This window comes from Lontra canadensis, unplaced genomic scaffold (assembly GCF_010015895.1).
Source record: "Lontra canadensis isolate GAN:19392208 unplaced genomic scaffold, GSC_riverotter_1.0 scaffold141, whole genome shotgun sequence".
NCBI classification, from domain to species: domain Eukaryota; kingdom Metazoa; phylum Chordata; class Mammalia; order Carnivora; family Mustelidae; genus Lontra; species Lontra canadensis.
The window spans coordinates 3,321,857-3,344,168 of NW_022631135.1; the positions used below are offsets into that span (position 1 = coordinate 3,321,857).

Consider the following 22,312-nt stretch of genomic DNA (forward strand, 5'->3'; position numbering starts at 1 on the left):
TAGTTCTTTATAAATCATTAACTGTTCACAGCTCTCGTTTTTAAAATAGAAACATACTTTATGTTCTCTAAGAGACAGCTGGTGGTTCTTCTGACTTAGACTTGGAAATTAAGTTGCATCTAAATAGCCAAAGCTTAGAAGGTATACTTATTCATTACTGTACTAATTAAAGGAGAATTATTCAATCACATATAATGTTGGCCCAAGAAAAGCCTAGGGCAGTTGGTAATGACTGTTGTTATTTGGAAATTGCAAATAGCATTCAGTTCTTGACTTTACCTTATTAGGCAGTTCGACAATGTATTTAAAGAAACATTAGCATACTGATTAAGAACAGATATTTGAGTTAATATTACCTTTATAAAGATCTCTTTTTGCCTTTAACAAAGATCATCTCAGGCATATTATATTTTTTATTTGCATTGAAAAAGTGTGACGAACATTACAAATTTTTGTAGCTCCCGCTCTTTCAGTATTTTAAACATCTTGAAAATGAAAAATAATCAGTAATTTGTAACAGTATCTTCCTCTACTCTGAAACCTCGGCAAGCATTACAATACATTAGCTAATTAAACTTTACAGGTACTTCAGAAAGGTAAAGGATATAATAAGATCACTTCATTCTTTGTAAAGAAACTGGTTTCTTCGGCAGAACTCAGTAGAATTTCCGTAGCTTCATGGCATTTCACACAAGGACAGGAAGGCAGACAAAGTGCTCCTTCATTTAAGTGAAGCTAACAAGGGGATTTAGATAGAAAGGACTGACCATATTTAACTTCTCTGCCAATTTACTTTCCCCCTACCTGCAGCATTAATGTACCCTAGTGCCATCACCTGAGTGAAATTTGGCAGAGACACTGGAATTAACAGCTTTCTCTTAAAAAAAAAAAAAAAAAAAAAAAGTGTCAACAAATTTTTAATGACCAGCTGAGTTCAAGTTCCTGGTTTTGCCCTTTATCAGAAGAAAGGATAGCACCATCCAAAGATACAGAGGTCAGAGCTGTTCCCCTGGGTGGTTGCTCTAGGGACCCAGATGACACGCGTGCACTCATCAGGACCTACTCCTGTACTGTGGAGAGTTTTGATGAATTCATTGGCCCTCACAAAATTATAAGAGGTCTGTATACTCTTTTGATGGGTAGAAACAGATTTAAGTTTGACCTCTTTGTAACCTGGAAACCTGGAGGATCTGTTGTTGTTTGGGAGAGAAAGGATAACCTAGTGGTTAAAGCAGGAATTTTGGAATCATACCAGCATTCTGCATACAAGCTATTTCATCTTGGTAAGTTCATTTAAAATCTCATGTGCCTCTGGTTCTCCCATTATTAAAAGAGGATAATGAAGGACCAGATTCACTGGGTTAAAGTAAAGTTTAAGTCAGACATATGTATGTAAAGAATGTTTTACAATAAAGAGCTCTGACAAATCAATAAGAAAAAGATAACTTTTTTTTTTTTTTTTTTGAGAAGGTGGGGGGATTGAGAGAACCAGTGGAAGGAGGGGCAGAGGAAGAAGCAGATTCCCAGACAAGCAAGGAGTCCGACGCAGGACTCTCATCCCAGAATCCTGGGATTTTACCTGAGATGGAGGCAGAAGCTTAACCAACTGAGCCACCTAGGGACCAGACCATTTTTTTTTTTTAATGGGCAAAAGATTTACACAGTTATATCATAAAGATACCAAATGGGCAAAAAAAGAAAAAAAAAGTGTTTTACATCATTTTTCAACAAGAAGATGCTAATTAAAACGACAGTGGGACCAACATAGCCCCACGATAGCTCATAAAAGGCTAGCAAAGCCAAGTATTGGCAAGGATGCGGAGCAACTAGAAATCTCACTGCTAGTCAGAGAGTGAATTAGTACAACCACACTAGAAAAAGGTGGTCAGTGTCTACTGAAAATGAATAGACACTTTTCTCTGACCCAGCAGTCCCACCGCTAAACATCTACCCTGGTGGGATAGGAGCTTATGTCCACAAGAGCTGAACAAGCATGTTTATAGCAGCTTTATTTGTAATTGCCTAAAACTACAAATAACCTAATGTTCATTCACAAAAGCCAAATAAAGCATAGTATACATATTTAAGGAAGTGCTAGCCACATGAAGGAAAAAGCAAACAACTGCTCCAGGCTACAAAATGCAAGACTCTCACAGACATGAGGAGACTCAGAATGAATGAATGAATGGAGCCCAAACACATATTTCAGTAAATTTTTTAAGAAAGAAGGCAGCGCGTCACACATACGAAGGATAAATGTGGAGCTACTCTTCATTGTTTTCTTAAAAGGCTATGCCTTTACTTTCATCAAAACACGTGGGTCCATATTTTGTCCAGATTCTTAGAGCCCTTTTAAGATCCTTCTGTAACTTGGCAAGAATCAGTGATATCAAATCCTACTTTTATTGAAACGCGGACACTGCCTATGACCAGCCTTTTCCCTTCTTCCTCCTCCTGCTCTTCAGCAGCCGGCTCTCCAGCTCATTTGATAGCTGAGTTGTTCTGCCAAACTCCTTCTTTCTGGATCCAGTTGACAGTCAGCCACCCATAACTGATCACAATGGCTTTGCAATTTTGCAAGTTTTCAACCTTTCAGCTCTTGCATTTTTGCAAGAGCAAAGGTGTCTCATGATAGCTAACAGCTGAAAATCGATCTATCATGAGTAGAAAGACAAGTTTTTGAGGGAGGTCATCCAAAAAATTATAAGCTTACTTAATAAATGGGGCTTAATTTGAATCAGCATTTTATCAGAACAAGAACATTTGATTTGGAGGGCATAGTAACCTTATGAAAATTCTGTTTAAAAAAACTACTAAAAGAAGAATTTTTATGTGATTTTTTTTTAAGTTGGCATGTATTTAAATACCTAAAGCTCTCATTTAATATTTGTGCAAGCTGAAACACAATTTACCCTAAGATGGGACAATCAATATTCAACTGAAAACTATGGAGCCTTTATTACACTGTCTACGCTGACACAGTTGCTAACAGAGACCTATCATAGGAACAACGCTAACAATGTTTTAAGAGCAAATAATATTTGAAGCACAGACACATTGTTCCTTTTGGTGCTGTCCTGACATGCACAGTGTTTCCCAAAGATAATGTTATAATCATTGGAAATAGTTACAAGTGAGCTATGTAAAAGTGACTGTTTATTTAGAACATCTCAGAAGAAATACGACCTAGATACTGTCTAGCCTGTTCAGATTGGTTTATTTAGATTAATAACTACTTGGCTGTCCTCATAATTATTTTTCCTTAATTTTATGACAAAGCATAATCGTTATAACTTCTTTATATTTAGATTTAAGTGTAGTAATTTAAATTTAATTTTAAATGTAGTTTACCCTCAGACTCTCCTAGAAATGTTTACATATATAATTCACATCAAATTAAACATAAATCATTTTTACCTCAGTAATTCGGAAAGCAGCTGCTCTTGCCCATGCTTTCATATACAAAGAAAGAGATTCACAGAGATTGAGTGAAATGCTTCAAGTCCTACAGTGTGTCTGACCCTTGTTACTTGTGAGGACCTCACTGTCATTTTGGTTTATGCAAACCCACTCCCACAGATTTGCCACAGCTCAGTACACTTTCCTTATAAGGTACCCCACCCCCAGTTGTAGACATGTCAGACATTCAGGTACCTAGGGGACATGCAGAGGTCAGTTAGATACAAAGTCTGAAAATTCTGTAGGATGCGGCCTCATTGGACGTATGGGTTTATGTATGGGTCATCTCAGAGAAGGTGATTAACCCATGAGAGGGTTAGATCGTCCAGATGGTGTGGAATAAGGAAGACAGTGATGGAAGGTTGGAACTCTTAAATACTAGCATACAAGGAATGGGAGGAGGAAAAGGAGTGCATGTCTCCTAGACAGAGAAGGCCTGGTGAGAGAACTTCCAGAGCTAGGAGACCACAAGCCAAATAATGGCTCTAAGGATGTGGTGTTTAAGAGGATCAAACACAGCTCAGGCATCCAGGGTAAGGATAAGGACTGCATCTATTTATTACATCTGTTGGTTAGGTGCTTAACAGGACTCTGAGTAAGAGTAGTTTTATTAGGGTTTTGGTGAAGCAATCATGACAAATCAGATGTCCGCAAGTGGAGACACATGGGCTGTCCACTGCTGTCGTCATTGGCCATGAGTGGCCGTCGAGCACCTGTAGCGGGGCTAGTACAGTTGGAGGTCTGCTGTAAGTGTAAAATACACACAGGAGTTCAAAGACTTAGAATGAAAAGGAGATTATGTAAAACATGTTGTTGACAATTTTCATGTTGGTTACATGCTGAAATGATAACATTGTGTTTATACTGGCTCAATTAGTATATACAAATAAAATTAATTCTACATGTTTCTTTACATTTTTTATTGTGGCTTCTAGAAAATTTTAAATTATATATGTGGTTATATTTGTGGCTCACATCGTATTTCTTTTGGACAACCCTGTCATGTAATGTACTATTCTTTTAAGGAGTATCCCTTAAAAAAGAGAAGAGAGCAAGCAGATAACTTCTAAGTAAAAATGCAAGGTCAAGGGAAGGACTTTTAAACTTGTTTGTGGCCCACAGAAAAGCAAGAGGTGGGAAGAAAGTTAAGAAAGGTTTTAACTAATAGAGCACGATTCCCTTAGAGGGTGAGGTTGGGAGTCAAGTTTATAGGTAGAGGGATGGGATTGATCCGGAAGAAGACATCCCCTCCTTTGAGCTCTGACATAAAAAGAGGGGAACAGAGCTAAATCTGGATAGATATATAGGGGACAGTAGAGACAAGGAAGGTGAAGACACATAGAGTATAAAACACATTCAGGTTTAATAGATCATGTAGATTGAAACTATGGGGGATTTGTGGGACCTGCAAAATTTTTAATTGAATGGGGATTTTGTGTATTTGGGATGATAAATCTTTTTTGTCAGGAGGAGCTTTCTATTGTATAAAGATTCGTTAAGATAATTCATAACAAAGACTCATACCTGATCTAAAAATGAAGAGCTTTTCTTGACACAAGTCATGTTGTTTCTAGGAGAGTTTGATACCGTGCAGAGCCCTTCCACACCTATCAAAGATCTTGATGAGAGAACGTGCAGGAGTTCTGGGTCAAAATCCCGAGGAAGAGGCCGGAAAAACAATCCCTCCCCACCTCCTGACAGTGACCTGGAGGTATGCTGACTTATCCGTAAGGAGTGGAATCTGATGTTTTATTTTACTGAGTGATATTCTACACCTTATGGTTCCATAAGGTTTCAACCTTAAAAAAAAGAAGGAAATATCATGAAATGAGTGGATCTCATCGTGTAGGGATTTCATAACTCTAAAATTTGAGATTTCATCCATTGTAATGGCAAAATTAAAAACTTAAAAATGATGGAACTTTATAAATTCCAGGCCTGAGATAATTGCATCTTTTGGTCCTAATTGACACAAACAGAAATTTACAAAATAAAGTCACTGTTAGTGGGATAATCATCTAAGAGACACTCTGTTTAGTAGTATTAAGGTAATGAAGAATGTTTATATGGGTGAATAAAATTTGGGGGGTCAATTAAATTTGAAAAAGGTGAAATTAATCTGTATGGAAAAGAAAAGTTGTCTTCTGAAAAATGGGAAAAATTCCGTCATTTGATAACATGATAACATTTTTATCTCTATAAAAACTTCTATGCATCCTTTTCCTCTGGTTGAAAGCTTTTTTGAGATATGTTCATGCCAAGCAGGTTGATTTTTATTCTAAAACATCAGGGAAACTATCTTAACCATACTATGTTACTTCTTACACAACTGCATCCTTCAATTAAGAAAAATACCCAAATTTCCAGACTTGATAAAATCAAATGATAGTCATTGTGCCTCTTTGTAAAACATCACTCCTTTCACCTGAAGGACAGTAGCACATTCCAGTGCCTTCGGGAACCTAGAAGGTGACAGAAATGAGTGAACAGGGCCAGGGAGCCAGCGGCAGAATGTGGGGAGCAGGGAGGATTGGCCCAGTTGAAGAGGGCCCACAAATCACTGCCACGTGGAATGTCATTCAGCATTGTTGTATCTTCCTGTTTCCCTGCTGTGCTCAGAACCCTGATGTTTGTGTGCAACCTTCTAATCCTGAAATGTTGATCAATAATTTGAAATCTTTCTAAACACTGTGCAAACTAAACAACCCCTCTGAAGGCCTAATCTAACCCAAAGGTCTACAGTTTGCAATTTCTGTCTGGGGATCGCTCAATGATTTTTTTAAATATTTTTTAAAATAGTTTTACACAAATTGCAAAACTTCATGAATCCATGAGGTGTGAGATTTTAAAATAAGATTTCAAGCATACTTGTATCCTATGTTCAGGTGTGTCTTTTGGGGTATTAACTGCAAGTAAATATTTAGATGAATTCATTCAAATTAGGACATCTGATATTTAAGCTTATTATGACTTTTTTTTTAAATCACTCTTCCTCCTCTGGTTTTATCACAGTGACATCTGGCAAACTTGGAAAAAAAATAATGGAGTAGAGTAGTTTTCTGTAAAATGGTATTGAGATGATGCCCAACGACAAAGTCAGATGTTTTCAACTAAGAGATTTCTGTTTCCTTAGAACTTGATAATTCTTTGATACTTGTATTTTTCTTCAGCGTGTGTTTGTCTGGGACTTGGATGAAACCATCATTGTTTTCCACTCACTGCTCACAGGGTCTTATGCCCAGAAGTATGGCAAGGTAAGAAGATCAAGACATTTTACCCCAAAGCACCTTGTTGGAATTTTATTTTGTTCAAAAATCCAGAGCAATTTCAAGTCATGATCTCAGGGTCAAGAGATTAAGCCCTGTGTTGGGCTCTGCGCTCAGCAGGGAGTCTGCTTGAAATTCTCTCTCTCCTGCTGCCCCTCCCCCAGAGCACACTCTCATGTGCTCTCTCTCTCTCAAATAAATAAATCTTTAAAAAAAAAATCCAGAGCAACTTAAATACATTTAAGTGTTTTTATCGTAGGCTGTCAAATCTGTTCGTAATTAATTTTCAGTGGCTCATTGTTCTTTAATGAGAACCGGCAAATTTTACAAAAATAATTCGACATTGAATTCTCTTTTCAGAATGCCTTTGAATTTTCTGCCTCAAAAGCAAGCTTATTACTATGACATAATCACTTTAGAAAAAATTATTTTGTAAATTAAAATGGACTTGCAACATTATAAAATCATATATTATCCTCTAATAAGGAAATTTCAAGAAATTGTTTGAAATCACTTATTGCACCAAATGTTGCTATTGAATGTCAGGTGAAATAAGGAAATAATCTTTTGTCTGAGAGATCCTTTGGATTTATGAAACTAAGTATTTTTTTTTATATAACTTTGAATAAGCATTTGAACAGCAAGTGGGGATAACACCCCCGCACACACAAATTCAGAGACCGATGGTCTGTTGACTCCTCTTCCTTTCTTTCTTGCCATCCTTTTTGTGGTTAGCTAGCTTCTTATGACTGTGTTGGTGTACACTGTGTAAGTGCTAGTACAAAGATCAGGGAAACTCCCTGACAGGGAAAGCACTTGTCAGGTCCGCAGTGGTTTAGGCCATTCCTGTCTGAATCTTTGACTCTGTAGGATTCATAATCTGACTAGAGTCAACTCAGAATATGTTTGGTCTGCCTTCAATTACCGTATTCAGAGTTACATCTGACTTGGCTCCGTTACATATTACACTTATAGAAGTGCCTTCCCTGTGTTTTTATAGTGTTTCATTATTTACGAGGGTCTCATGACAGCCCAGCATGCCGTGTTTAGCAGTTTTGTTAAGTTTTGTCTTCTAGACCAGAAATGATGAGTTACACTCAAGTATTTCCTCCTTGAAATATTCATGGGATGTGCTCTTGGTGAATCTGCCCTGTATTTGATTTTTGGTTTAAGTAATATACGTAACTAAACAAATATGAAAGGTAACAGTTTTGCTTAACAGCTATTTAGGGGTGCCTGGGTGGTTCAGTGGATTAAAGCCTCTGCCTTCAGCTCAGGTCATGATCCCAGAGTCCTGGGATCGAGCCCCGCATCAGGCTCTCTGCTTAGCAGGGAGCCTGCTTCCCCCCTCTCTCTCTGCCTGCTGTTCTGCCTACTTGTGATCTCTGTCTGTTAAATAAATAAATACAATCTTTAAAAAAAGGAAAAACACAAAAAAAACAGCTATTTAGAAAAAATGGGCCTTAGCCCCTTTATCACAGTCATTGTCATTTAAGACCACAGTCTCCTAAGTAGGATATATGAATATGTGCAGATATACAAGATGCTCCACAGAGATAAGGAAAAAAGATAATGTGTATACACACGTGTGCACAAACGTATACACACACATTTTGTCCTACAATTTGTATTTTTTATGTTTTATAATGCACTTACTTTACAAATACATGCATATTATTATAATTTAAAGAATATGCATATAACATATAAATTAAGTAACCATACATAAATTTGGGGTGCACATTCAAAATTCAATGACTGGCAGAGTATACAGTCTAAAAAGTTTCCAGATAACAATCTAAAGCATTTCTTCTGGAATAGTTTTGGCTGATGAGGAATACACAATAAATCCTGCTTGAGCTGACCACAGTATTTTTACACAGCTAAGTTTCATATTACTTCACTATTTAAGATAATCTAACTTGAACATATGAATCGAAATGAAGTTCCCTTCAAAATAGGCTCCATCAGAGGCTATACCTAAATATCCATGTGGTTTCCATTGTGTCAGATCAGTGGTGGAAGTCATCTTTTGGAATTACCTTTGGATTTTTGGAGTCTTTCCTCACTTCAGAACTTCATCCTTTTGTGATGGTTTTAATTGTTAGAAATAGTAAGATCATTTGAACCCAAGGTGATAAATAAGGAGCATGGTTGTCATATATATATATATATTTTTTTTTTCTTTTTGGAAAAAATACCATAAAGTTGCACCCTTCCCAGAACTGAGCATAGACCTCCTTTTGCGATAACAAGGGGCACCAGTAAAGAGTTAAGGAGTCGGGGGTGTGGGTGGTGAACTATAAAAAAACCTGAATAACAGGGGCGCCTGGGTGGCTCAGTGGGTTAAGCCTCTGCCTTCGGCTCAGGTCATGATCTCAGGGTTCTGGGATCGAGCCCCGCATCGGGCTCTCTGCTCTGCAGTGAGCCTGCTTCCTCCTCTCTCTGCCTGCCTCTCTGCCTGCTTGTGATCTCTCTCTCTCTGTCAAATAAATAAATAAAATCTTTAAAAAAAAAAAAAACCTGAATAACAAGTCACCTTTCTTGAATGACTCAGACTGGTTCCAAGAGTGATTTAATAGCAAAGTTCTCATGCTTCCCTCAGCAGTGATGTATCATCAAAAGGGACCTGTCACCTCCCCAGATGGCCACCTGGACATGCAGCATTCATTTCACGGACAAGTCCCATTCTCTTAAAGTACTGTCAAAAGCTTTGTTGGAATACAAAAGAGACATTGTCAATGCCTAAAACAGGAGAGCTTATCAAAAGAGTGGGGCAAAGTGAGGGGAAGGAGGGAAGTAATGCTGCTGAGTGCCCGCAGCGTGCCAGGCGTGAAGTGTCGCAACGGTTGTAAGACAGGATTTTCTCCCCATCTCTAGTGGAGGAAACATACTCAGGAAATAAAATGTGTGCAGAGTCATCAGGCTAGTCCATGGCACAGATGAGTCATGGGGCCTTGGCCTCTTTGATCCCAGAGCCCATCTCGTCTCTGCTACAGCGCATCACACAGCACAGACCTTCAACGCGCCATGAGCGCCGTATATGACTTAGCCTAGAAAGAGTAAAGACAGGCAGTGAGGGACTGTGTAGGCCATTATGGGAGTCCTCTGTAGGCTGAAAGGATTTGAATGATCTTCTCTCAGAAGACTGGAATACTTTTCCATCAAGAGATAAACCTTGTGAAATGGATTGTGGCAGACAGATGTCACTGCCTCATGGCGGTCTAGCACGGGAAGAGAACCAGGGGCACTGTTGATAGTCTGGGGAAGGTAAACTGACATCTGTAGAACACCTGCTGGGTGGTAGATGGAGCTGGTATTTGGCTTTTCACAAGCAGTAGGGTTGATGATTAAGGACAAGAAACTTTCAGTTAGAAAAACTTCACTTTGAAAACCCAGCCGCTGAGCCAGTGCTTGCCACTCTGTGACCTCAGGCAAAGTCCTTAATCTCTGGGCTTCAATTTCTGTAAAATGGAAATAATAGTACCTGTAGTGAATAAGAATGAAAGGGATAACATGTCTAAAGGGCTTTTCAGAACAGTTGGCATGAATTAACATTCAAAAAACTTTCACAAATGTCATCCCCCTTAATTCTCTTAATTACTCTGCTGTAACTTCTTGTGATCCAGGTTCAGTGGATGCAGAAACCCAGGGTTATGAGAAGCTGAGAAACGTGACCAAGGTCACAAAAATGCTAAATGCTGGTACATTTGGCACATCTCATAACAATTCCTTGTACTTTATACGATTCTACAGGAGGGAAGCCTGTTGGAATACACCATAATGAATAATATTTTACTTGGGGCAGTTTAAGGAAATTAAAGTAAAAATTTGTTTAGGCTCCATTTTTTTCTAATCAGAATGAAAACACCCTTCTTGAAATCCATGAAAAACAACTAAGATGACTTTATTTATTGAATTATTACCTACATTTTTCTAAAAGTCATTTGATTCTTGACATGTTTCTTAATGTCCAAAAGGAAGTTGGCATAGTCTTCTCTCCAGTAAGACATTACTATTTGGCATATTGGGAAAGAGCTAAATAAGGGATGCTATGTCCCCATCTTTTGAAGCTGGAGACCACATGCAGCTCAGAGGTCATTCAGTGGGGCCAAAAGGGCATTGGGCAGCTTCCACTTGACCACAAACCACAAGTAAAAATGGTAAAACTAGAGCTCTGTAGACAGACTATATTCATCTAGCAACTATTTTTTAATGCAAGACCTGCTTCTTGCTCTGATGGAGCTTATAAGCAAACAAAATCAGAGCAAAATCGTAACCCCAGTGAAGACAGTGAAACTGCGTCCTGTAGAGCATCACAGGGGACTGAGCGTGGAGGTGACATTGATACTGAGACCTGGATTACAGAAGGAGCTAGCCGTGCTGATGTCGGGGGAAGGGGAGAACATGGAGGACTATTCTGGGCAGAGGGCACAGGAGGGCCCTGGAACAGGAACAGCCTTCCAGTGTTCCAGGAATATAAAGGAGTAGTGTCTCTGGAAGCTTGTAAACAAGGGATAGAATAATTCAGGGTAAGAATGGAGTGGCGAGTGGGGGGCCACATCCACTATGGTATCTCCCATAAGGCACTTGGGGTTTATTCAAGCTGCAGTGTGTTGGAGGGGTTTTGGCTGAGTGGGGACATGATGGTTTATAATTGGGTGCTCTGTGGAGACTTGCAGGCTGCTATGCAGTAAGGAGGAAGTGGTAGCAGTTTAGACCGGAACAGTGTTTCTCGAACTCCCACGTGAGTCACCATAACCTGCAGGGCTTATGAAGCACAGATGCTGCGTCCCAACCCCATAGTTTCAAATTCTGTAGGTCTGGGTGGGGCCTGAGATTTTGCATTTGGAATAAACCCTCAATAAAGCTGATGAACCATGCTTTAAGAACCACTAGAATAAAGTAGTTCCCTAACGTTTTCTTCTTGAAAAAGTGAGTTCTGGAACATGTTAATTGATAGTCTTTGTGGAAAGGCTCATGGCCAGAGAAACTTAGAGACTACTTATATTTTATGGCCATTCAGTGCACATTATCATGTTAGAGGTCTTGAGAGGTTTTAACAGCTGAGAATCCTTTGTAACCATGTTTAATTCCTCAGTTCCTTAGTGTCTTCAGTAATGACCTTGAGGACTGCTTGAAGTGAGGTCATTCTGGTGTCTAGTTGACAACTTAGAAGGACTTTGCTAATAACAAAAATGACCAGGGCCATTCCATCCAGAGGAAAGGACAACCCTTATGCTACTTAAAGTTCGCCTCAGCTTGCAATTGTTAATGTCTTCAGTTGTTTTCATTTGTTCAATGAGTCTTGGTTGCACAACATGCACTTTTAAAGCCTAACATTTTTGTGTAACATAGTGATTTTTTCAGTTCTTTCCTTCTAGCCCGAGAATGCTTGTGCACATTTACTGCGTCACGCCGAGGCTCTTTATGTAAAACACCCGAGAGCATGCTCTGGGTGAAATGGAGATGCTAAGGGACTAGAGATAACACACTTCCCTCCCTCATGTAGCCGATCCCTTCCCACAGTTCTCGGTCACCCCAAGAGGGTTTCCTGAGTCCTGGGTGCTGCTCAGAGCACCGTTTTTAAAGCAGTTACCCAGCTGAAGAAGCACCGAGCTAGAAGGTAGAAGGAAATCCTGTGCCTGGATTGCCTGTTGCCTTGGGCAACTCTTTTAACCTCTGAGCCTGTCTCATCTCAAAATGAGTATAATCAGTTTCCTTCTTGGGGTTACTGGATGGATTAAATGAGATAATGTAAATGTATAAAAAGTAGCACTCTGCTCTGAAAACTATCATCCACATCCCAGGCCAGAGAAACTTACAAAAATACACATTATTTCCCCCAAATGAGGAATGACTAATGGCAGTTATTTCTGGACCCATAGAAGGTCAGTGTTTGTATGAAGTGGTATCATAGTGGCCTGATATTTAATGAGCTGGGAGACAGAAATATAAGCACCAGAGATACAAAGTCATGTCCTGACAGAACCATGCCTACTTACCTCTCTATTTATCCTCCTTTCTCTCACTGAGAAAAAAATAAGCACCATTTGGTGTTCTTGCTATGGGCCTGACATTTTGCCCAGTGTCCTGTTCAAGGCATTATCTCCATAACTTTCATCACACAGCTCATAAGTGCTATGGCCAGTCAGAACCCACATCTCTTTGACATGTTCTTAATCTCTGCATTCTTTTGGTATATATATGTACCAAATATATATATATATATATATATATATATATATATATATACTTTTATATAAAAATAAAATGCATGGGACATAATAATTTAGGGATGCCACGTCAGTCATAAATAGCCCTGTGTAAAAAACTTTTTCATTTTATTTATTTATTTATTTATTTTTTAAATTTTATTTATTTATTTGAGAGAGAGACATTGAGAGAGAGCATGAGAAGGAAGATCAGAGGGAGAAGCAGACTCCCCACAGAGCAGGGAGCCTGAATCGGAACTCGATCCCAAGACTCTGGGATCATGACCTGAGCTGAAGGCAGTCGCTCAACCAACTGAGCCACCCAGGTGCCCAACTTTTTCATTTTAATTTAGAAAAGAAACTTCTGGAAAACCCTAGCTCCACTTACAAGTAAATGATACTATGAATATTCCAAGAATCTTCCTAAAAGCTTAACACTCTTGCACTCTGTTCTGTTGTCCACACAACATGCTCTTTTCCCAAGCAGAACAGTTTTTGGATGTTTATCATAAGGGCAAGTGAGCTCTGAGGGTGTTTGAGCCTTGAGGCTTATGAAGCTGATGATGGGCTTTACAGCAGAGCACCTGTGGGCACGTATAGTTTTCAGCCATGTAGAACTCCAGAATAGGAGTTTGTAAATTGGGCAGGACGTAGATGAGGAATCACCTCATCCATCATCGGTTAGTTTGTGAAGACTCCCTATTCCCTGATTATGTGTATGTATTATTTTATTTGATAAATTGTAGTAATTCCTCTTTTTTGAAGGGGATGAAAGGAACTAAATAAATTGTGCTTTAGGGATTTGATCCATTGGGGAGCATTAATGTGCCATGTGCTGTGAAGCCGTGATTCTCTAAAGTTATTCCATAGTATGGGTGAGGAAGCTAAGGATATAGCCTGAGTCAGGGAAATGATTGAAGTAAAAGTGAACAGTGGGTTAGTTACTTTGTACTGAGAAATTGAACTTCAAGCTCCCCAAACTACTTGCTCATTGTAGACAACATCTTATGTAAGAGCGGCGCTGGAGAAATAGATGTCCGTCAGCATAAGCCCATTGATGACTTTTATATTAAAAGTGTATACACGCTTACATAGAAAGATTTCTGAAATGGCACCAGCTAGATTTTAAGTTTTGGGGTAGTTATGAAGATAAGTACTGACTTAGGGGCTGGCCAACTAAGGAAAAGCAATATAGTTTAAAAGGAAGTGATTAGAATTAATTAAGGGCTAGAACCATGGACTAGAGGCCACCCCAGTTGGCAACATTAACACCAGTGCAGGTCACCTCCCCTCTGAGCATAATGACTAAGGCATTCTGGCATTGAAGGGAGAATAGACCTGAGTTTAAATTCTAGCTCTACCTCTGACCTTGGTAGTGTATTTAAACTTTGTGAGCCTCAGTTACCTTCTGTATAAAAAAAGGAGGGATGATAAAATTAATCAAGTGATTAGGAGGGTTAAATGAGCTAAGGCATTAAAATTCGACACATTACCTACCACAGAATAAACATTCAGTAAGTTTAATGTACTTTATGTGGTTTCAAGGAAATCTGAATGTTGGGAAACTGAATTTTGGGAAAACTGAATGTTTCCTAAAGAAATGTGCATATATTTATATCTGCTGTTTTATCTCAGATGTCAGATACTCGGCTCACTGTTGGAGGGAATTAGAGGGTGACAAGACAGTGTGTGGTCCATACAAACGAGTGAGAGCAGAATTCGTAGGCTTCACAAATGTTGTAGTGTGTTATGTTGTTGTTCATAATATGTGTGTTTGTGTGCACATATGTGTACATGAATGGTGTGTACATAATTACAGTGCGTAGGTATGTATGAGTAAAGCTAAGTCAAAGACAGTGACGTTTCTCAAACTCTGTCATAGAGACTCCTCTTGCAGAGCTCTGTGTTCCTTTTCTGTTGAGTAAATGTTCCTTTCAGAGATTGAGTGGCTCTAGGTGATACCATAAATAGCCAAACATTGTGCTCACTTTTATTGAAGCCCAGCCTCACCAAATTATTGCTGGGAGTAGATGAGAAAAGGGAAAGATCTTGAAGGGACCTCACATTTATTAGCTTGAAACTAATATACCAGAAAGGTGAGTGGTAATCCATTTCTTAAAAACATGAACTTCTAGAGGAGACCTCTGTAACCTCCCTTGAAATTTCAGACCCTGTTTATGATCTCAGTTTATAAACTTGTTCCATCTCCCATCTTGATCAGGTGGACAGGACAGATTTTATTATCAATGTCCCTTAAATTTCCTTAAATCATCAACTGTCCATTTTCTAGGTAATGTCTCACCTCTCTTTTCCACAACCTTCCTCTCATGTTCCACTCATCTCATGCTCCCCGCCTCCACCAAGTCCCATGGCCAACCCAGTTGGTGTGTTCAGTCGTCTCTGCCCCGCCTCTCCTCTCTCAGTCTTGGGCTTTCCAGCTCATCAGTCCATGACTGTTCTCCCCAACCTGTCCTTCACACCCAGTTGCAAAGCTATAGTATAAACATAATGTTACTTTGTTTTTTAAATTTAAAAATATATATGGCATACGGTAGGTTAGAAGGGCCAAAAAATAATAAAAATTGAACAAGTCTCATGGATCTGGAGTCTCCACACTAGCAGTGGTACAGCATAACAACTGTGAGTCTAGCTTATTACTACTACTGTAATTCCCCTTGAATTATATATGTTCTGTCCTTAGTTTAATAAATTTGGACAAGCTGTATTCATTGGACTCTCTTCTGATTGAAACAGAAGTTGGTAGTGGTAAGTTGTATGATGCCTCCATCAGGGTTTCTGATTACTTAATACTGACTACTATTTAATTGCAAATATGTTGCTTACACTGAACACTTAGATTTGGGATGAATGCTCTTAATCCTGAGCAAAAATTAGCTAGTTTTCCACCTTTGCCAGCTCTCCAGCAGGTATCTGTGTGAGTCATTTGGTCACTGAAGTTAAGTCCACAGGTAGTCTTTATGGAGGTGAAGATGGGGAAGTGCACTCTTACAACTTTAAACTATTTGTAGGGAATCCTAGTTCCTAAGAAATTCTACTAAACCAGCATTCTGCTCAGTGATCAGACGGATCAAGTCTTAGAGTCCTTTGGAAGCAACCTAAAGGCTTACCTCTTGGGAAACCAGAAGGTCATACCAGCTCCGCTGTTCCCTACTGTCCCAGAACTTCATGAGAGCTCTTAACTAGTACTTTTCAAATATCAACATGCCTATGAATCACTTGATGATCTTATTAACCTGCATATTCTACTTGGGTAGATCTGGGGTAGGGTCTGTCATTTGGTCTTTCTTACAAGCTTCCAGGTGATGTCAGGGCTGCTGGTCTGTGAACCACACTTTGAGTAGCGAGGCACTGATCTGTTGATTTTCTTATTTATACATTGGAATCACTGGAGAGCTTTGAAATTACTGATGCGTAGCTCCCACCTCAGAAAATCTGAGGTCACTAGTGTGGGGTGGGGAGTAAGCAGTGGGATTTTTAAACACTCTCCAGGTGTTTCTCATGTGTGGTCAGGTTTGACGAGCTCTGCATTAGACATCACCCCTGAAGCCCCGGATATCCCTGCAGCCCCACTTCCCCATAAAGCCTCATTGTCCTTATCCTGCTCTTTTGGCATCAGACTCACGTTGCAGAAAACCCCACCTGACTCTCTACCTGTTTCTCAACAGCTGATTGGGCCCAGTGGGTACAGCATGTTTGAGTTAATTCATTCTTCAGCTGACTATTTCAAACCTTCTCTCCCCTCAGACCTTCACAGCTCCTTCTCAATTTTGCACAAAACTCCTCTTCACTGGAGGAAAAAACAAACAAACACAAACAAAAACCCAAACTGAAAGACTGAAAAAAATTCTTTCATCTTCACACCATAACCATGTTCTCTGCCTTCTCTTTTGCACCTCCATCCATGTTCTGGATCTAGGCCCTTGTACTTACCCAATAAACTGACTCTGGAAATGACCTTTTTCATGCCTACATCCCTGGCTCCCCACTCTCCTGGAATTTTCTTTATGCCATATTTCATGTTGTAATGGTCCAATCACCAGAAAAGCCTCTGGAGCCCGTTTTCCAGTTGTATCTCTCATTCTCCGCCTGTGCCTTCAAGTCTGAGGAATGACCTGCTTGCCAAATGCCTGCCTTATTTTGCTGGGGCCTCTCACATGTGTCTGAATCAGCTGTGCACTCCATCTTTCTCTAAGTACTCGCTCCACTCCCCTTCTCTGACTGGGGTCACAGTGCCTCACACCAGTCCACGCACACAGACTCCCTCTTCCCTCTACATGTGCTCTCTGCCCCCTCTTCTCTGCATGGCTAGGTCCTTACCCTGTTCAGGTTCTTAGCTCAACTGTCACCTCCTGAGAAAGGCCTTCCCTGAACTTTGTTTAAATGAGCCATCACCACCTGTTCCCATGGTCTTCTGTATCTGTCAACTCTGATTTTTTTCTCTACCTGACATACTATATATTTACATGGATTTTGTCTGCTTATGTATCAGGTATCTCATCTAGTAATAATATTAACCCCATAGGGGAAAGAACTTTGCTTGTTGGATTCTCTGCTCTCTGCCTAGAATTTGAACACGTCTAACACATCATAGATGCTCACTGACTACATGCTAATGGAATGGGTGTTCCTGAGACCTTCTCCAGTTCCCCCAAGAAGCCTGAAGCCCTTTGCCTGTCCATCACAAAGAAACATGTCAGTTGTAAAATTGCCCCTCTGATTCCTGAATGAGTTTTTCTTCACCCCCCATCACTGATGAGAATAGTTCATGTACTCTCACAAACCCGCTAGCTCTTCCTACCTGAGTTCATAATGCTGTTGTTTTCCTCCTTCGGTAATAAATTTGCACATCTTCTGCCTCTGTGCCCACAAGTCAACAAATGTACTTCCGGTCCCAAAGGAGTAACTGTTCCAAGAGCTTTAGTTCTTTTTTGGGGGGAAAAAAGTTCCTTCTTTCTTTTAAAATCTGTAACTGCTGCCTCTCCTGAGATATTTTTACGTTGTGTCTCTAGAGGAGGAATTCCAGCTGATGGCCCAGTGCAGGCCAGAGGCCCATAGACAGACAGTCTGGCTCCAATTTATGTTCTGTGCTAACATGGCTAATAGGCGTTAGTATTCTGATATAGAGAAGTGCCGTACTTGATCCTGACTTGGTTAAAAACTGGTAACATCTGGCTTAGAATCACACATTTAAGGGCCAAGACTTATTCATTTTCTTCATCCTCCCTCCCTCTCTCTCTCTCTCTCTCTCTCTCTCTCTTTTCCCTTCTCTCTCTGTCTCCCCCTCCCTCCCTTAAAAACGTCTTGGGAATAGTTGAAGTATTTTAATAGAGCGGTACACAGAGCAAATTGGCAGAAGTTCAGTTTGCGCCATGTTAAACTCTGCTGTAGACACTTGGAACCTACTGAAACTGTTATATATGTATAATATGTATCAGAGCTTCCACAAAACCCCATTGGTGCCCTTATTATCCCACTACCCCCCATCCAAGATTTCACCGTCACTTCATTTCAGACCCTAAACTCAACACGCACTACAGTTAAACTTAAAAAGGGCAGTTACTCTTGATTCATAAGGTGCCCATAATTCTACAAACATCTCATGAAAATGAGCAAACATCTCTGTATAAAACTTGGGTTCAATCCAGAAGTATGTTTAACTCTCAGACGCCTGATAAAACCATGGGGTTGCTGGCTCTGGTAGCTCCTTCGTAGGAGTCTGGCCAAGCAGAGGGTATCCACCATTACAGATCCTCACAAGGGCCACCTCCACCAACTTGCTGGTCAACTTTCTTGGAGTCTTAACATCTGAGGGTTCTTCAGCTAGAAAAATGTGGTATCGTAACCCGCTTAGATTTAGCTGTCCTAGTGACTTAGTAAGCTGCTGGGGGAGAAGGGGGAACTCATTATTTGAAAGTAAGCCCTCACTAAACATTCTCTTAGAAACAGGATCATCACTTCTTACAGACATGGTTTTCCTTGGCTTGGACATGACTATCCTTAGCCCATCTGTGCCAAGGCTTTGGCATGGCTGATGCAAACCCTCCCTTTCAACAGGCCTTGTTCTCTGGAAACCTCAGTAAAATACAGCTAGTTCACACTCTGATAAACCTCAAACCTAAACTTTCCCAGTTAACAAATGATATTTTGCCAGAATGCTTACTAAGTCCTGGCTCTGAGGAGAGGGTGATGTGGAATCGCCATTGCCTGAAAAACCAACAGACGACCCCTTCTAGTGCCGTGGGGTTGCATTCCCGTGGGGTTGCATTCCCGTGGAGCACTCGAATACAGTTTTCATCATACCATACGCTGTGCTTACTTGTTAGAGAATTCATGTTGGTTTTTTTTTTTAATTGTATTTGCATGCTTATCAGATACACAAAATGCATTCTTCATGGATTTGCCTATCATGGGTAGCATAGAGAGTTATGGACTTCAGAAGCGTGGAATCAATGAAAGTAACAATCAAAGAGGAACAGTATGTTTTCTCCCAGCCTCGTAAATCTGATCTATAAATGCAAAGAATGTGAGACATGAATATAAGAAATTCAGTAATTTTATTTAAAACTTAAAAAAGAAAATTTGGCACATTATAGGGGAAGAATTCAACCAACCGAGTCTCCAGAAGGAAAACCTTTTAAATAGGACGTTTCTGAATCCCCATCTGAAATATATATCTTTAGGCAGTAATCATCAGAAACATAACGGAGTAGTGTAGAGCTCGGTTTTATTGTCTTGCATCAGTGAACATTCCTCAAAAGCAGAGAGCGTCACTAATGGAATTATATGTTTTCATGCTATAATTACATTTGATTTTTCCTGATATTTCTATAGACTTTTTGTTCATGGCCCCATGACTAGACAGAATATTTACAAGTTTTCCATCCTCAGCCTCTGCACCCCACCCCAAAAAAGAGAGACAGAGACTAGAAATAGGAATTCCTGGACAGAAAAAGACAAATGTAGAGTTTGAAACAAAATTATTCAACCTTTAGGGATTTTCTTTCAACAGCAACGAAAACATGAACAACAACAAAAGAAGTAAGGAAAAAGAATTTCATACTTAAAGGTAACAGCATAAGATCCCTCTGAGACACAAATGAGGCACTCCCTGTTTCTGTTTGGTTCTTGAATATTTGTTGGAGAAAATGGAATTTTATCTGGGTCTTTGGGTGTGTTGCTCCAAGTGATCCTGTCAGTGCAAGACAAATGAATCTAGCAGACATGTCTGAGCGACTGCAGGACATGATACCAGGATGCCATCAAGTATGTGAAGAGTGGACATCTGTTTTTGGAGAGTCTCTGACTATGAAATCCACAGAAATCTCTAAGGAAGTGATGCACACAATTAGAAAATTGTGTCGACATCCAGCGTGTTGTTACTGCCCTGTCTTCATCTTCTCCCACGTCAAGTCTTCACTTGGCTCAGCACACCTCAGTGACCTCTTTCTTTCTTAGCACTCAATTCCTATTCTCTAGGTTTTAATCACTATGGACTATGAAACTGACACTCACTGCAAATATGTTTACTCTAGGGTTTCCTCCTTAAAGCATTATGGAAGGGAGTATAGGCAGAAAATCTGTTGTTGCTGTGTAGGAATGAGAAAAGGAAGGGCTTCTCCTGCTAAGTGGAATGAGGTCAGGGTTATATACTGACATAGATTGGCCTGTTGGGTTGCATATCCTTATCATAAATTGAAGTAAAGTTAACATTAATTTCTCCAAGTTTAAATACATTTTTTTGAAATGCCATTTATTAGAACATTGAAAACACAAGTTTGGTTCTCTCTCCTCAGATCCCTACAGTCTGGCTCCTGGCCCAGCCACTCAACCCAAATCACCCTCTAAAGTCTTCCAAAATAACTTCTCAGCCAAAACCAACAGTATCCTTCTAGACTTGTCAGCTTTATTCAAAACCATATTCTTCTCCCTGCTAATACCCATTCTGGTCTCAAATTATGAGGCTTTGTCCCTTCCAGGTTTTCCAGTTTCTGTATCTCCAGAGGTATACCTATTGCAATTCTTCTTTCAAGATCATTTCAATCTCCCATCATTTCAACCACAATATTTGTGCCTGAATTACTTCCCCAGCCCTATCCCTAAACTCTCCCTACTTGTCAAAGTCTTACACCTCTGTTTTCAGGTTTTCAGCTCTGGTTAATCATGGTAAAGTACCAGCTTTGGTCTTGGTTCTCAGCTCATTGCTGCTAGATAATATCTTGGTTTCTGTAGACAAGAATCAATCACTTGCCTCCTTACTAACTCCCTTACATTCATTAAACTTCAAACGTATATATTTTCTACTCAGATTACTTTCACTGAACTAATGTTCCTTTAGTTATCCTCAACCCTACCCTCTCTAGTCAGATGCAGGTTAGACCAACTTATATGCATATTCAAATAAATACTGCCTGTTGATCAAAATGCAATTAATAATTAAGTGGTGGTTTTACTGTGTTCCGCCGTCTCTTAAGTCTGCTCCATTCCTCAGTAGCCCATCCAAATATATTTCTCCAAAGGACTTTCCATGGGGTATGTATAAACAGGGTCCTGTGAACTAGCTTGCTTCCTTCTTCCTCCTCACGAACATACAGATGTATGTGGAAATGTGTTCAAAGTTGTCTTGCTGTGTGTATAAATTCCTATAAATTCAGAGATGTAGCTCTATATTTAGTATGGTTTCGATTACTTTTTCGAAAGGCAGCTTTTTAGATCATTGGGAAATCTTTTGGATCCTAGGTAAAAATCCATACAGTCTACCCACCCCCACTGCCCACAACAATAGGCACTTAAAATATTCTTAATAATAAGTGGTTACTGAAATTTTACCTCATTCCATGTGTATTTTCATTTCAGGATCCCCCCATGGCTGTAACCCTGGGACTCCGAATGGAAGAAATGATTTTTAATCTTGCTGATACACATTTATTTTTTAATGATTTAGAGGTAAGAATTGAAAAAGAAAGGAATAGTCGTATCCCAACTATTACAATGCTTAGATGGTTTCTAACTAGACAGATAGCCTCAAGAATCTGAAAAATATTTCGCTCAAGAGGATAGGAAAGTTTCTGTCAAGGGGAAAAGTTTATATACAAATACAAACAAAAGCTAACTTGCGATAATAAAGTCTGCCTATGTACAGGTACCTGTTTGAAAGAAAAGTATCTCAGAAGAGGAGAAAGTCTGCTTTGCTGTCCCATGCTGGATAACCCCTTTGGCACCTTTGGAATCAACATTAGCTTTTCCAGGTTACTAACCAGGGTATTATTTAGGTTAAATCACTGGGTACTATTCATGGTGCTGGCATGGGTCCTTAGGGTTTGTAGATAATCTGAAGCCTCATTTTAAACAACA

The 22,312-nt window shown here is 39.7% G+C and overlaps 1 protein-coding gene across 6 annotated transcripts in view; it reads left to right on the forward strand.

The window, feature by feature from the left end:
• Nucleotides 1-22,312, forward strand: part of EYA4 (EYA transcriptional coactivator and phosphatase 4) — a 300,751-nt gene that overhangs the window by 259,539 nt on the left and 18,900 nt on the right. For all 6 annotated transcript variants that reach the window (XM_032843485.1, XM_032843484.1, XM_032843486.1 and 3 more), the window contains 3 exons: nt 5,034-5,170; nt 6,630-6,713; nt 21,815-21,904. In XM_032843485.1, the coding sequence (XP_032699376.1) occupies nt 5,034-5,170; nt 6,630-6,713; nt 21,815-21,904 (311 nt within the window). The remainder of the gene's footprint in view (nt 1-5,033; nt 5,171-6,629; nt 6,714-21,814; nt 21,905-22,312) is intronic.